Here is a 17409-nt window from a genome sequence, read left to right on the forward strand (position 1 = left end):
ACCCACAATATTATATTTTGCATATAAAAACTCAAGTCTATTTTAGGACCATCAAGGTTTTGCAATGTGACATTATTTCTCAAGCTAACAAAACAAAGTAGGAAGTTTTATATTATGTACACTATAATGTGCTGATGCGCACTGATGCTGTGCTACAGTGAACTTACACTGATTTAAATGAATGTTATTTATAATTTGTATAGCTTACAGTAATGAATATAATGAAAATCAACAGGCCAGACACATTCACACAGCTAACTAACTAGCTAACTAGCCGTATAACGGAACACTCCCGCCAGTAACTGCAAGCTCTCGCACCACGTAGTTGGAGTCGGGCTTGACGCGGCAGGTCCAGACCCAGGAGCTCTGCTCCCCGACGGTGCCGAGCCGAACCCCGTCCCGCGTGTAGAGCGAGGCCTGGCGGTCCGAGCCGCTCAGCACCAGGTACTCGCCCTTCGAGAAGAAGCTCACGCAGCAGGGGTCAAAGGTCAGCGGCCGGTCCTTCCCCACCTGCCAAACACACACGCGTTGGTGAGAGAGAGGGAAACAGAATCTCTGGGTTTCACTGGTATCTCTGGACTGGAGCCAGTGCCGGATCAACACTGAACACTCATGCGACGCACATCTGCAAACAGCACATACATGTGTGTGTGTGTGTGTGTGTGTGTGTGTGTGTGTGTGTGTGTGTGTGTGTGTTTTCATGTCATGTATTCTCAGTGCATGATTGTACATTAGGCTCAGATGTTTGAGTATCCCGGCATCAGCGAGACTTCCCCGTAAACTGTTTAACGAGCTCTGAGAACAGCGCAGTAATGAAGTGTGTGTGTGTGTGTGTGTGTGTGTGTTTAACGAGCGCTGTAATGAAGTGTGTGTTCAGACAGCACTGCAGGCCATGGCATTACAGTCGCATAACGAGCGCCGCATACTTTCCCCTAATCACTACACTTCCCATGAGCCCCTGGGGCAGGACATGTGTGAAGCTGTAAAGATCCTGATGTGTTCCAGGGCGCTGATGGGTCGGCTCCACGTGATTTCTCCTATTAAACCTGTTTATTGAGATCGTACGGAAAACTGCATGTCTTGCTCATTTGAAACACGACTTTAGCGTAGAGCAGACTTATGGACAGTCCAGGTCAAGCACGAGCATCACTAATGGCTCCAGTGATCTACTTTATAATAATGCATCATATTAACATGGAATCATGACCAACTCAACAAGAGCTGCAGAATAACATCACTCAAACTTATAACTATAAAATATAAATCTCTGGTGTCCCCAGAATGTGTCTGTGAAATTTCAGCTCAAAATACCAGACCAAAAACGTTTGTGTGTGTGTCCCTTTAAATGCAAATAAGCTTTAGCTCCGCCTCTGTTCAGAAGAGGGCGGAGTCTTTACACGAGCTTCAGAAACTCCAGCAATAACAGAACAGGCCAATCTCCCTCATCCAGAATCCCAGTATAACCAGTAGCGAGTGCAGCCTTACGGAGAGACTCAGGAAGAGCTTCTGAATGTTAGTGGAGACATTTCTGTAGTTGTTGTGGAGTTACACTGATCATCTCATCATCATGTTTAACTTCTCCACAAGTGTCCACAGTTCCTGAGGTCTTTATAAGACAGCGGTGACATGTTCTGGTCAATAGTGTTCAGTGCTCGTCTGTGCTCAACCACAGAACAGCTTCAGGCTCTGCTGGATCTTCATCAGTGCGTTAGAACTGGTCTCTGTCGGCGCGTGTGGAACCGAATGTCGGCTGGTGTGTGTAAAGGGATAGTTCAGGCCGTACAGCGGATCAGAACACATTCAGTACGAGTGTTAGGATGAGGTTTGATCACTGGACAGGAACACTAGACAATAGACTATATTAAAATAAAGCCTAACGAATCAGCAGAAGCGTTCAGTGCGTTGATCAGCGGGACTGGACCTCTCCGAGGCCGTGGCATGACAGTGTTTCCCAGTGTAATAGAGCAAGCAGTGACACACACACACACACACACACCTGTTTCCCACTGAGCTGGTAGAACGACAGCTTCTGTCCCCAGTCTGCCACTGCCAAGATATCGTTGTGTTCATCCCTGAAACACACACACACACACACACACGTGATGCATACTGTACTGTGCGCTTCAACCCTTCTGTGATTCAGTGCTCTTATGCAGTGGCTCCCCCTGGTGTCTGATCACACACACTGCATGAGTTTCACACACAGATCAACACGAGGTGTGTGTCTACACTGGAGCGGGAGTGTGTTTGGATCCTCGTGTGATCTTGTGAAGTTCAGACTACCACTCCTCTGGACGGTTTGAGATGTTCACTATAAACCGTTTGCTGTGTGATGAAACAGGGATTAAAATTGCATGTCATTTTGTATAATTTATAGTTATTACTGCAGTGACTACATGTAACAATAATGACACTGTAAAATAAAGAGTAACCCTACATTTTTATGTAACTGATTAAAAAAAAGTTCTGAACAGTCTTGAAGAGAAAACTGATGTCTAACTTGTAGTTGTAGTGGTTTATATAAGCGGGCGCAGGGATCGGCTCACCGGGGCTAAGGTTCCTTACACACGGAGTCTGTACTCGTCATTCAATGGCTCTGAGTTGTAAAAACGCCTCTCGAAATGCAGGAAATCTATTGTTTTATGATGGACAAGTTTCGGAGGCAGTGTGTAAATGTGACTGTCACAACAACATGAGGTCGTATTTATTTTTGGACGTGTGAAAATTTCAGACGAGACGTTCAGACTTTAAAACCAGACGATTAAAGTCCGTCCATGCGACGCTCACCTACACCTCGTAAACTGTGTGTGTTTCGGACAGCTGTTGACACGTACACTGATGTCCATCAGGCGTCTCAGCTCGTCCTCATCTCCTGGCTAACCCATCGGGTCACACTGCTCTCTCAGTCTCGGCTCGGATCCGAGTGCCATTACATTGTTCATTTCTGCCTAAACGACTGAACTAAACGAAGGGAGAAAACGAGGCTGAACCCAGCGGCTGTGGAAACGCCATGACTCTTGGGGTTCAGTGCACATCTCAGTGTTTGCTTGATGACAGGATTGAAACGAGGAAACTCTGTGTGCTCGTCAAACGTCAGAGAATCACGTCCGCTTTATCTAATGAAAAAACATTCAGACATCTGTCCAAAAGCTTGTGGTGTCACTGCATATATGACTGTTCTCCGTGAGAGACCAGCTAAACACACGCTCACACTGTCAGTGAGGATAGCTAGCTGAATTGTTATCATTAGCTGAATTATCTGGATCGTACTTGGACGGGTTCCAGGCGATGGACCAGATGGGCGAGGACGAGCCGCCCGGACGCTCGATCTTCACCTTCTCCTCTCCGCTCTTGTTCCTGATGCTCACGACACCGCTCATCATTCCCAGAGCCAGGTACTGGCCGTCGTTCGTCCACCTGAGATCACACACACGTTCATTCTCATCCTGCCAACGCTACGTGTGTCAGCAACAAAGTGAATAACACATCATACAATTAATAATTAGCTATAGGACATTTAAGATTCATACAAGACACAAACTCTAAATTGCAGTGGTAGATATTTAAATGCATGCGTTAAACGTTTCTCTGAATGAAGCGATGTGAAGTCTACATCAGGGTTACGTCTGGATGTCCTCACTCACCCACAGCACGTGATCTTACTGCTCACTTTGTGTTTGGAGACGGACTTCTGCTCTGGAGACCACAGACCTGCGACCACACACACACACACACACACACACACACACACACAGCTGAAGAGCTTCTGGACCTGCAGATTCATGAACACCTTCCCGTTCTGTCAGCTGATGGAGTCACTGTGGCCCTTCGCTCGCTTTGAAAGACACTTAAAGGTGCAGTCTGTAAGAATGACAGCTAGTGGTGGAAATAGGTACTGCAGTCCAAACTCAAAATATCAAAGATCGTTGTTTCCCCGCCTCCTCAGACTCGCCAGTTTGAGGTCACACAACAGGAACGAGCGCAGAGACAATGAAAGCCTGAGACTAACACACTGTAGTTGATGAGTTGATTTATCTGTGTTTTAATATGCTCTCGTATATAGAGATTTTTAGATGGAGGCCGAGGCTAGAATCTGTAATCTCTGACCCAGCTTGTTTGCTCGTTTCCAAGGCTGCGATACGCTGAGTTTCTGCTAACTGGCATCTTGTCGAAAAACTATTGGCTGAGCTGGCAGTGGGCGGAGTCACACAGACCAAAACAACAACAGACTGACTACACGGAACGCACATTAAAGGGTAACTCGACCCCGGGTCAGAGCCCGACTCTGGGTTAGCCGAGCGGAGACAGAGGGGACGAACCGAGGGCGGGGCTGAGCGGGGGGGCGTGCACCTGAGACCCACGTTTCAATACATGAATATCAGTCACGTGACCTCTTACGTCATCCGCTCTTTTTCCAGTTGACTGCCGCCATCTTGAGTACCTACCGAATACTGTCTATGGTACTTTTTTATTTATTTTTTATTTATTAGGATCCCCATTAGCAACAAAATGCATCCGCTACTCTTCCTGGGGTCCACACAAAACACATAACAAAAAAAAAAAAAAACTACATAATCAATACACAGATTGTTACACAATACACAGAAAAACATACACAACCAATGCACAATAAAACAACAAATTCTCATGAAATACAAATATACATATATACATACACACACACATATACATATATACATACACATACGATATACTCTATCTACTAATATAAGCTAACATAAAAAATTCCATTATTTGTTTTTTAAAACCAATATTATTTTGAGTTTTAATAATATAACCTGGAAGAGAGTTCCATTACACCATAGCTCTGGAATAATATATTTACCAATAACGGCATGCCTCGTGAGATATGTATGTACATTAGAACTTAGAGTAAGTTGCCTATACAGACAGTCAGGAGTTTTACATAAAGTAATTTTGTTTATAAAGCCAAGAAGTGATGCTTTTAACCTCCCATCAACCGGTAACCAGAATAGTTTGCCGTGCATTTTGTTAACATTAGCCCTTATTGTACAGCAAAGGGCTAAACGAGCAGCTCTACTGACAAGCATTAACTAGCTAGCTTGCTACTATTTACAGCTTCGTACGGATACAGTAAATGGCTACGAAAGACAACATTTCGCACCTCGACTGCCATGAAAAGAAACGCTATTTTAAAAAAATAATATCGTTAGGGTGTGATCCCTACGCGATACCAGATGCGTACTTCCAGCCTCTGTCCGCTGCTACCGAACTACCAATCCTGGCAGTCAATGATATTATATGTTGATCCGACTATTCAAAGCGTGTATTTAAATGGTCCAGGGGCAGAACTTTTGCCAAGCGTGTCAGAGGTTCTGGGTTCTAATCCGCACTCATATCGGTTTTTATTTTGTTCTCATCAAAGCCGATTATCAGTGGTTGTATATCAGGCAGGGACACGTTTGTGTGCAGTTTGTTTTGTAATTTCACCGGAACGAATAGAGAGTCTCTCCACATTGAAGCGCGCGTCCGAGTGAAGACTGTGCGCGAGCCACAAGAGAACACAGTATCAGTGCCACTGATCGCAGCGGCAACGAGCACTTGGATCACTTGATTTAAAAAACAACACATTTCAGCGCTAGATTGCCTCTTATTTAACAAACGAACTAAAAGAATGCTCTGCTAGTTAACTGGAGATGTTTTGTTTATTTGTATTGGTACATTCGTGCCGCGAGATGTTTCAAAAGTGGACAATATCGACATGTCCCACCCGTCCCACCCGCAAATTACGGCGTCTTTTTTCGTCCTGAGGTAGCGTTAGCCTGTAAAAGGATATTGTGAGGTCTCCTTTTTAGCTGTTGCACCCCACCGCACAACATATTGAAGGCATAGCTAGCTAGTTCCTTTGCGACTGACGTGAATCAGGTACTCAAGATGGCGGCAGACAAGTTTTAGAAGTGAGTGACGTCAGTGAGGAGACGTTGGTGACATCATCTGATATTCATCTATAGCGCGCTCTCTGTAGGCATGTTCACATGAGGAGTTCCCATCTTTTCATACAGATTACATAAACAGAGAATACTTGTTTTCGTTTTGAATTAGATCATTTACTAGCAGACACTTAAATGTTTATAAAGATATATTGCTCATGCCTGTGTGACTAGTATTCGCTGAGTTTTGTTCAAGTTTAGAGATGTGTTCCAGAAAGAAAGTTCACGGAGATGGAGAGGCAGAAAGCACACCCTGTTTATTTTCTTTATTTTACAAAAGCACAATGTTTAGTTTAGATTGTAAGTGGACACATACAAAAGTAGACATTTTACAGTTTATTTTTTCACATTTCTTACGTCTGTATGACCATAAATGACGAAGTCTATTTTGCTGCTATGTGAAAAAAATGCAACAAAACCCGACAGCGTGTTTGTCGACTAAGGGTTAACTTTATCCTAATAGGAAAGAACATAAATTGTGATTAAAAATATAGGCTATGCCCACTCACATCCAGACGCCGCTGCGGTGGTGGAGTCAAGCAGGAGGAGCAGCGTTTGGCACTGCGTCGCTGTTCAGCGCGAGCTGTGTGGAGAAGCTAAATAACTATATAAATGCTATGCTAACTAGATGCTAATATACGCTATCCTGATCGTTTTCAATTCTCGCAATTCCAACTCCTGACTCGCTACAGTGGTTTTGACGGAACAAGATGCTTTTATACGAGGGGCTGAGTCTATGCCAAGGGTGTGGTGAGCTGGTGCCTGCTTACATCACGCGGGGAAACAACTTCCAATAGGAAAAACTGCAGTAGCCACCGTTCAGCCTGAAGAGGGCAGCACTCAGACGTTCTTACACCATATTAAAAACACTTTATACCCAAATGTCAAAAATGTACTCGAATCAATGAACAGCACTAACAAAGCCCCAGTCTTACAGATCATTAACTAAAAAAAGTTGTTTTGCTGTAGAAGTGTTTTTCAGAGAAACGAGTATGTGAACTCAGCATGCTTTTATGCTTTAGTTTAGTAGAGTGAAAAAGTTATATACAGCACCTTTAATATTCAGTGACATCATTGACTTGACTGCAGTGACACTATCAGATGAACTGAATTGATCTGAATATTGTCTTTACAGCTGGAATTGTCTCATATTAGATGACGTTTGCATCAGTAGCTGCGTTTACATGGACCCTGTTGATCCGACTGTAATCAGAATAGTAGAACAGTCCGAATAAAGAAGTCGCATGTAAACCACGACAGTCGTAGTGAACTGGCCAAACGTGATTAAAATTGTAAGGGTTGGTTTAAAGCTTTTCTAATCCATTTGATAGGAAACGACGGGAGGCTGGAGGGATCCGGGACCCCTAAGTCAAATATATATGTAACGTGAATTGATTAATAATTATTTTCAGCCCTTTCAGCCACCTGTCCTGTTGTATAGAGATCTTCATAATCCACTGCCCTGCATTATTTCTTGCTTCAGTTGTGATTGTGTCACAAACACACACTCACCGAAGTCTCCCGAGGAACACGAGGCCAGCTGGTGTGTGACGGGGTTGTACGACACACACTGAATCGAGTCATTGTGACTGAGAGAAAAAACACAAACACGAATCACTAAAGCTGTGAACACAAGTCTATTCTGATGGATCTGAGCATGGCATGATGGGACATGATGGCCCGTACTAAATCAAAGTTCAATGACATTAGAATTATTCACCAGTCACATTTCAAACAACACTTGAAATAAAAGCTTTGAAACAGCAGTTCTCACGTGTATTTGAGGATGCCCTCCAGTTTTGAGGTCCAGATGATGATGCTTTTATCTGCTGATCCGGATGCAAAGCGTTTCCCTGACCGAGAGAAGAGGAAACTCATGAACTCATAGACCACAGTAACCACACACATCATTAAACACGTCTTAACCACACACATCATTAACCGCACACACATCATTAAACACGTTTTAACCACACACATCATTAACCACACACATCATCAAACACGTCTTGTGTCGTAATCACCATCTTTAGCGTAAGCCACGCAGTAGACGGTGTCTTTGTGTCCCTTCAGCGGCTGTATGAGCGTCCCGTCGGCCGTGTCGTACACCTGCACACAACACACACACTGTTACACCTGCACACAACACACACACTGCACACAACACACAGTTACATCTGCACATATCAGACACACACGTCAGTCACTGATCGACAACACAACCAGCCCAGAGTGTGTCACTGACAGTAATGTCTGATACGCCACTGTTACACTGTTACGCTCTTATACTGTTACACTCTTACACTGTTATGCTCTTACACTGTTACACTCTTACACTGTTACACTCTTACACTGTTACACTCTTACACTGTTACACTCCTACACTGTCACACTCCTACACTGTCACACTCTTACACTGTTACACTCCTACACTGTTACACTCCTACACTGTTACACTCCTACACTGTTACACTCTTACACTCTTACACTGTTACACTCTTACACTGTTACACTGTTACGCTCTTATACTGTTACACTCCTACACTGTTACACTCCTACACTGTTACACTCCTACACTGACACTCTTACACTGACACTCTTACACTGTTACACTCTTACACTGTTACACTCCTACACTGTTACACTCCTACACTGTTACACTGTTACACTGTTGCACTCCTACACTGTTACACTCCTACACTGTTACACTCTTACACTGTTACACTCTTACACTGTTACACTCTTACACTGTTACACTCCTACACTGTTACACTCTTACTCTTACACTCTTACACTGTTACACTCCTACACTGTTACACTCTTACACTCCCACACTGTTACATTATTACACTGTTACACTCCTATACTGTTACACTCTTACACTGTTACGCTCTTACACTCCTATACTGTTACACTCATACACTGTTACACTCTTACACTGTTACGCTCTTACACTGTTACACTCTTATACTGTTACACTCTTTCACTGTTACACTCCTACACTGTTACACTCCTACACTGTTACACTCCTACACTGTTACACTCTTACACTGTTACGCTCTTATACTGTTACACTCTTAAACTGTTACGCTCTTATACTGTTACACTCTTACACTGTTACACTCTTACACTGTTACACTCTTACACTGTTACACTGTTACACTCTTACACTGTTACACTCCTACACTGTTACACTCTTACACTCCTACACTGTTACACTGTTACACTCTTACACTGTTACACTCTTATACTCCTACACTGTTACATTTTTACACTGTTACACTTCTATACTGTTACACTCCTACACTGTTACACTCTTACACTGTTACGCTCTTACACTCCTATACTGTTACACTCATACCATTGTTACACTCTTACACTGTTACGCTCTTACACTCTTACACTGTTACACTCTTACACTGTTACGCTCTTACACTGTTACGCTGTTATGCTCTTACACTGTTACGCTCTTACATTCTTACACTTTTACACTCTTACACTGTTACACTCTTACACTGTTACGCTCTTACACTGTTACGCTCTTACATTCTTACACTCTTACACTTTTACAAGTGTAGTACAAGTAAGAGCATAACAGTGTAAGAGCGTAACAGTGTAAGAGTGTAACAGTGTAAGAGTGTAAAAGTGTAAGAGTGTAAGAATGTAAGAGCGTGTAAGAGCGTAACAGTGTAAGAGTGTAAAAGTGTACACTTGTAAGTACACTTACAATCCTATACTGTTACACTCATACACTGTTACGCTCTTACACTGTTACGCTCTTACACTGTTACACTCTTACACTGTTACGCTCTTACACTGTTACGCTCTTACACTGTTACGCTGTTACGCTCTTACACTGTTACGCTCTTACATTCTTACACTCTTACACTGTTACACTGTTACGCTCTTACACTGTTACACTCTTGCACTGTTACACTTTTACACTATTACACTGTTACGCTCTTATACTGTTACACTCCTACACTGTTACACTCTTACACTGTTACACTCCTACACTGTTACACTGTTACACTCTTACACTCTTACACTCATACACTCATACACTGTTACATTATTACACTGTTACACTCCTATACTGTTACACTCCTACACTGTTACACTCTTACACTGTTACGCTCTTACACTCTTACACTGTTACACTCTTACACTCCTATACTGTTACACTCATACACTGTTACACTCTTACACTGTTACACTCTTACACTGTTACACTCTTACACTGTTACACTCTTACACTGTTACGCTCTTACACTGTTACGCTCTTACACTGTTACACTTTTACACTATTACACTGTTACGCTCTTATACTGTTACACTCCTACACTGTTACACTCTTACACTCCTATACTGTTACACTCATACACTGTTACACTCTTACACTGTTACGCTCTTACGCTGTTACGCTCTTACACTCTTACACTGTTACACTCTTACACTGTTACGCTCTTACACTGTTACGCTGTTACGCTCTTACGCTCTTACGCTGTTACGCTCTTACATTCTTACACTCTTACACTTTTACACTCTTACACTGTTACGCTCTTACACTCTTACGCTGTTACACTCTTACACTGTTACACTCTTACACTGTTACACTTTTACACTATTACACTGTTACGCTCTTATACTGTTACACTCCTACACTCTTACACTCTTACACTCTTACACTGTTACACTCCTACACTGTTACACTCTTACACTGTTACACTCTTGCACTGTTACACTTTTACACTATTACACTGTTACGCTCTTATACTGTTTCACTCCTACACTGTTACACTCTTACACTGTTACACTCCTACACTGTTACACTCTTACACTCATACACTGTTACATTATTACACTGTTACACTCCTGTACTGTTACACTCCTACACTGTTACACTCTTACACTGCTATACTGTTACACTCATACACTGTTACACTCTTACACTGTTATGCTCTTACACTCTTACACTGTTACACTGTTACGCTGTTACGCTCTTACACTGTTACGCTCTTACACTGTTACACTCTTACACTGTTACACTCTTACACTGTTACACTCTTACACTGTTACGCTCTTACACTGTTACACTTTTACACTATTACACTGTTACGCTCTTATACTGTTACACTCCTACACTGTTACACTCCTACACTCCTATACTGTTACACTCATACACTGTTACACTCTTACACTGTTACGCTCTTACGCTGTTACGCTCTTACACTCTTACACTGTTACACTCTTACACTGTTACGCTCTTACACTGTTACGCTGTTACGCTCTTACGCTGTTACGCTCTTACATTCTTACACTCTTACACTTTTACACTCTTACACTGTTACGCTCTTACACTCTTACGCTGTTACTCTTACGCTGTTACACTCTTACACTGTTACACTTTTACACTATTACACTGTTACGCTCTTATACTGTTACACTCCTACACTGTTACACTCTTACACTCTTACACTGTTACACTCCTACACTGTTACACTCTTACACTGTTACACTCTTACACTGTTACACTCTTACACTCATACACTGTTACATTATTACACTGTTACACTCCTATACTGTTACACTCCTACACTGTTACACTCTTACACTGTTACGCTCTTACACTCTTACACTGTTACACTCTTACACTCCTATACTGTTACACTCATACACTGTTACACTCTTACACTGTTACGCTCTTACACTCTTACACTCTTACACTGTTACGCTCTTACACTGTTACGCTGTTACGCTGTTGCGCTCTTACACTGTTACACTCTTACACTGTTACACTTTTACACTATTACACTGTTACGCTCTTATACTGTTACACTCCTACACTGTTACACTCTTACACTCCTACACTGTTACACTCTTACACTGTTACACATTTACACTATTACACTGTTACACTCCTACACTCTTACACTGATACACTCATACACTGTTACACTCTTACACTGTTACACTCTTACACTGTTACGCTCTTATACTGTTACACTCCTACACTGTTACACTCTTACACTCCTACACTGTTACACTCTTACACTGTTACACATTTACACTATTACACTGTTACACTCCTACACTCTTACACTGATACACTCATACACTGTTACACTCTTACACTGTTACACTCTTACACTGTTACGCTCTTACACTGTTACACTCTTACACTGTTACGCTCTTACACTGTTACACTCTTACACTGTTACACTCTTACACTGTTACGCTCTTACACTGTTACGCTGTTACGCTCTTACACTGTTACGCTCTTACACTGTTACACTCTTACACTGTTACACTCTTACACTGTTACGCTCTTACACTGTTACGCTCTTACACTGTTACACTTTTACACTGTTACACTCTTACACTGTTACACTTTTACACTATTACACTGTTACGCTCTTATACTGTTACACTCTTACACTGTTACACTCTTACACTCCTACACTGTTACATTATTACACTGTTACACTCCTATACTGTTACACTCCTACACTGTTACACTCTTACACTGTTACGCTCTTACACTGTTACACTCTTACACTCCTATACTGTTACACTCATACACTGTTACACTCTTACACTGTTACGCTCTTACACTCTTACACTGTTACACTCTTACACTGTTACGCTCTTACACTGTTACGCTGTTACGCTCTTACACTGTTACGCTCTTACACTGTTACACTCTTACACTGTTACACTCTTACACTGTTACACTTTTACACTCTTACACTCTTACACTGTTACGCTCTTACACTGTTACGCTCTTACACTGTTACGCTCTTACACTGTTACGCTCTTACACTGTTACACTCTTACACTGTTACACTTTTACACTATTACACTGTTACGCTCTTATACTGTTACACTCCTACACTGTTACACTCTTACACTCATACACTGTTACACTCTTACACTGTTACGCTCTTACACTGTTACACTCCTACACTGTTACACTCTTACACTGTTACACATTTACACTATTACACTGTTACACTCCTACACTCTTACACTGATACACTCATACACTGTTACACTCTTACACTGTTACTCTGTTACACTCTTACACTGTTACACTCTTACACTGTTACACTTTTACACTCTTACACTGTTACGCTCTTACACTGTTACGCTCTTACACTGTTACGCTCTTACACTGTTACACTTTTACACTCTTACACTGTTACGCTCTTACACTGTTACGCTCTTACACTGTTACACTCTTACACTGTTACACTTTTACACTCTTACACTGTTACGCTCTTACACTGTTACGCTCTTACACTGTTACGCTCTTACACTGTTACGCTCTTACACTGTTACGCTCTTACACTGTTACACTCTTACACTGTTACACTTTTACACTATTACACTGTTACGCTCTTATACTGTTACACTCCTACACTGTTACACTCTTACACTCTTATACTGTTACACTCTTATACTGTTACACTCCTACACTGTTACACTCCTACACTGTTACACTCTTACACTGTTACACATTTACACTATTACACTGTTACACTCCTACACTCTTACACTGATACACTCATACACTGTTACACTCTTACACTGTTACTCTGTTACACTCTTACACTGTTACACTCTTACACTGTTACACTCTTACACTGTTACACTGTTACACTTTTACACTCTTACACTTTTACACTCTTACACTGTTACACTCTTACACTGTTACGCTCTTATACTGTTACACTCCTACACTGTTACACTCTTACACTGTTACACTCTTACACTGATACACTCCTACACTGTTACACTCTTACACTGATACACTCCTACACTGTTACACTGTTACACTGTTACACTCTTACTCGAGTTTTCCCTGGTGTCTGCGCACGTTATATGCTAATGTTTCGTCTTGACGTCACAACAAAACGGCTTATGACTCGCTTGAAAAAACAACTCATTTCATTGACTCAGAGTCGACTCTTACTTTTGAAAGACAATAACTTTATATACGGTGCACTTTCAGGTTTAAAATTTTGCAGGATGTTTTCATTCACTCAGAGCTGTGTTACACACTACATGAAAGCTCATTCTCAAAAATCCATAATAGGAGCGCTTTAAAACGTCAGGCACTTCTGAACTAATAGCAGCCATCATCTGTGACCCCCGCCAAAGACACTGCATGAACCGTGTGTGTGCCAAGCGCTGCTATAATGAGGCTGATGTGCCTGAAGAACCTGTAAAGATTATGTGGCAACAGAGGGAAAGACAGAAGACTGTAGAAGGGGATCAGCCATTCACCAACACTGTGAAGAAGACAAACAATGGGACCTGGGACGATCTTCTGAAAGTCTTTAATAGTATAAGTGGCTCCACCAGGCAGAACAGTGTAGATGAAGAGGCTGTTCTCCACATGGACTTTTCAGATAACTATGCCTGCAAATTGATCCTTCGCAGGGAGTTTGATTGACAGGCGATCTGACCAATCATAATCCGTCATCCGCCGAATCTGCCATTTTTGTCCGACAAATCAGTCAGGAGTTAGTAGATTAACGTTGGTGGATTTGAACTTGAAAAGCGGAGTACTGACGTCTTTCAACGGTTAAAACAACATTCCTTCTGAAGTTCATTCATGTTTATTTGATGCTATAAATGAACTAGAAGGAAGAGATGATTGGTTCAAGAGGCTCTGTCACAACATATTAAAGAGCCACACAACGGTATTTATCCTAACCCTAACCTTTAGCATCATTACTCCAGCCTTCAGTGTCACATGATCCTTCAGAAATCACTCTAATATGATGATTTGATGCTCAAGAAACATGTCTGATCTATTATCAATGTTAAAAATCATGATATATTTTATTTTTCAGGATTCTTTGATGAATTGAAAGTTCAAAAGTTTAAATAGAATCTTTGTAACTTTATAAATGTCTTTACTGTCACTTTTGATCGATTTAACGCGTCCTTAATGAATAAAAGCATTAATTTACTAGTTTTTTTTTTTTTTTTTTTTTAGTAATTAAAGGAGAAGTGTGTGATTTTTAGCGGCATCTAGTGGTGAGATGTGCGAATTGCAAACAGTCAGTCACTCACGGCCCATTCCTTCAAATTGCAAACTCGAATGAGAAGCTACGGTGGCCGACGCAGGATCGGAAGATGTCGTCGTCTGAGTCAGCAGAGAGTAGCAAGTCAAGCAATGAGGTTTCTTTATATTATATTTTATATTAAATTATATTTACTTAATTATTCAGATAAATCACATGTTATTGCGATTGTTATTTTTACTTGTTCATCACTGTGTTATTCTTTTATTCACTGACTTTACCATAGCCTGTTTCCATGCTAGTTAGTGTAAGATAAGAGCTATGGATAAGAGCATCAAAACAGCTTAGGTAAGGGGAAATAGCTAACGCTACGATGTCCGAGGCGTCGTTCAGACAGCATGTTTTTCTCCACGTTTGCAGAGTCAGGGAAACCCTGAGTATTCTGCTGCGTCTTTTTCTGCTGCTTCTCATTCAAGTTAGTGACGAAGCGCGCTCTGTAGCGCTGTGTGTTCGTCGCTGTCGGCTGCGGTAGAAACATGACGTCACGATATGCCGACCTTCACAGAAGGGGGTGTCCGCGGTTATGTAGATATAAATGACTCATTCTAAGGTAATAAAAACATAACGGTTCATTAAGTAAGGTCTTTATACACCACTGAAGACATAGTTATGGATCGTATATTGCATTTCTGTCAATAGATCCTCAGAAATATCACACATTGCACCTTTAATGAATTACTGACCCTAAACTTCTGAATGGTACTGAACCAGTTTCCACAGAATTATGAGGAGGCACAACTGTTTCAGCACTGATAATAATCAGAAATGCTGCAAGATTCTGTAAGGCATAAAACACATTCTTGAAGAGATGTTACAAACAAGTGTGTGTGTGTGTGTGTGTGTGTGTGTGTGTGTGTGTGTGTGTGGTTGAGGTTCCAAGAATAAAAGTGATGAATGCTTTTGGCACAGCATAGAAAATTGGAGCAAAATTCCATCACCAAAACCAGGGAGCTCTTATTTTTGCCTCGTATTTCTTTTTCTTTTTCTGCAGATCTTTGCTCTTTTATTTATTTATGTTTCGGGCTTTCTCTCGCGCGCATGCGCAGAAGCTGCAGTCAGTCACATCATTAGACGTGTGTGTTTGCAGAGGTTCGTTACCAGAACTCGATTTCCAGCCGCTACTATGAGCTGAGATCCATCGGGTCTGAAGGCGAGATCATAAATACTGAAAGACAGACAGACAGACAGGTTAATGACTGGAACAACACGATCAAGAGATGAAGTTCAGATCAGCGAATGTGAAGAGCTCAGATTCCCATTGCAGATTAAATCGAAAGAGAAATATAATAATGCCCCAAATTATGTTTAATGAGTAAAACTGCGATGTTATGGAGAATAAATACATAAAAACAGGCAGAAATCACATTTAACTCTCAAGTTTGGTCATTGGTGCTTATATTGTTTACATAGCAACGGTTGCTAGCCGCATCCATACAGTTCTGCAGGTGGTGTTTGGAAGAGCAGTGAAGCGCTTACCACTGTTCAACCTTATCCCGGTCGTGTACTTTATCGATCCATGTGGGAACAGCTCTCATTTCGGAAAAATGCCGGTCTTTAGCATGAATTCAACAGGAAGATGAGAATGAGATGCTGAGAGCGATGAAAACTGAAAACAACAACATGGAGGAAAGAAGAATGATTTCAAAATAAAAGCTCTGTTGTTTTTTTACGTGTTTTTTCTCTCTTTTCTTTCCCCCCACCGTGAGTGTTTTTTCATGTGTGTGTGTATGTGGGCGTTTTCACTTGTGTCAATGAGCAAATGCCTAACAATACCCTATCAACCACATAGCAACATGCTAAACAACAACCAGAACACCTTAACAACTGCATAGCAACGCTCTCACAACTACACTACTGTCGCAGCGGGTTCAAAATAAAAGTCCTGCTTTCAGAACATATTTCAGTTTTTGCCCATTGCTTACACGTTAAAACCGAATGCTTAGACCAAAGCCTTAATACCTAAACTTCTTGTAGCATCCCTTAAACACAGTGTAACCATACCTTAAAACACAGTGTAACCATACCTGAAACACAGTGTCAACTTTGCACTTTGTTTGCAATTCTGTAACACACTTATTGCGAAACACTACACACATTTTCTTACATTAGACTCTTTGTTCAAAAACGAAATATTATTGGGAAAACACTGTTCAAAATGCAAAACTCATCTGGCAATTGTAGGCACTCACACACACACCTGAAAACACCTGCACAGAAAACATTAGCACTAGCCTTAGCACTACAGATAGGCCTCAGGTACGCCTCAAATAGGCCTTTTTTTATTTGTTAAACATCAATTACATTTTTAAAAGTATATATATATATATATATTGTTTGCACTT

At 41.4% G+C, this 17409-nt stretch overlaps 1 protein-coding gene across 1 annotated transcript in view; it reads right to left on the reverse strand.

The window, feature by feature from the left end:
- The window catches only part of ift122 (intraflagellar transport 122 homolog (Chlamydomonas)), a 71588-nt gene extending 54901 nt beyond the window's left edge, over positions 1 to 16687 (reverse strand). The window contains exons 1-9 of the mRNA XM_079896346.1: positions 16544 to 16687; positions 16166 to 16232; positions 7997 to 8081; positions 7747 to 7825; positions 7485 to 7561; positions 3645 to 3711; positions 3271 to 3417; positions 1997 to 2072; positions 319 to 510 (exon numbers count right to left, since the gene is read on the reverse strand). Of these exons, the coding sequence (XP_079752472.1) occupies positions 319 to 510; positions 1997 to 2072; positions 3271 to 3417; positions 3645 to 3711; positions 7485 to 7561; positions 7747 to 7825; positions 7997 to 8081; positions 16166 to 16232; positions 16544 to 16602 (849 nt within the window). The 5' untranslated portion in view covers positions 16603 to 16687. The remainder of the gene's footprint in view (positions 1 to 318; positions 511 to 1996; positions 2073 to 3270; positions 3418 to 3644; positions 3712 to 7484; positions 7562 to 7746; positions 7826 to 7996; positions 8082 to 16165; positions 16233 to 16543) is intronic.
- Between the last annotated feature and the right edge of the window lie 722 nt (positions 16688 to 17409).

This window comes from Squalius cephalus (assembly GCF_949319135.1).
Source record: "Squalius cephalus genome assembly, chromosome: 16".
Taxonomy (NCBI): Eukaryota; Metazoa; Chordata; class Actinopteri; order Cypriniformes; family Leuciscidae; genus Squalius; species Squalius cephalus.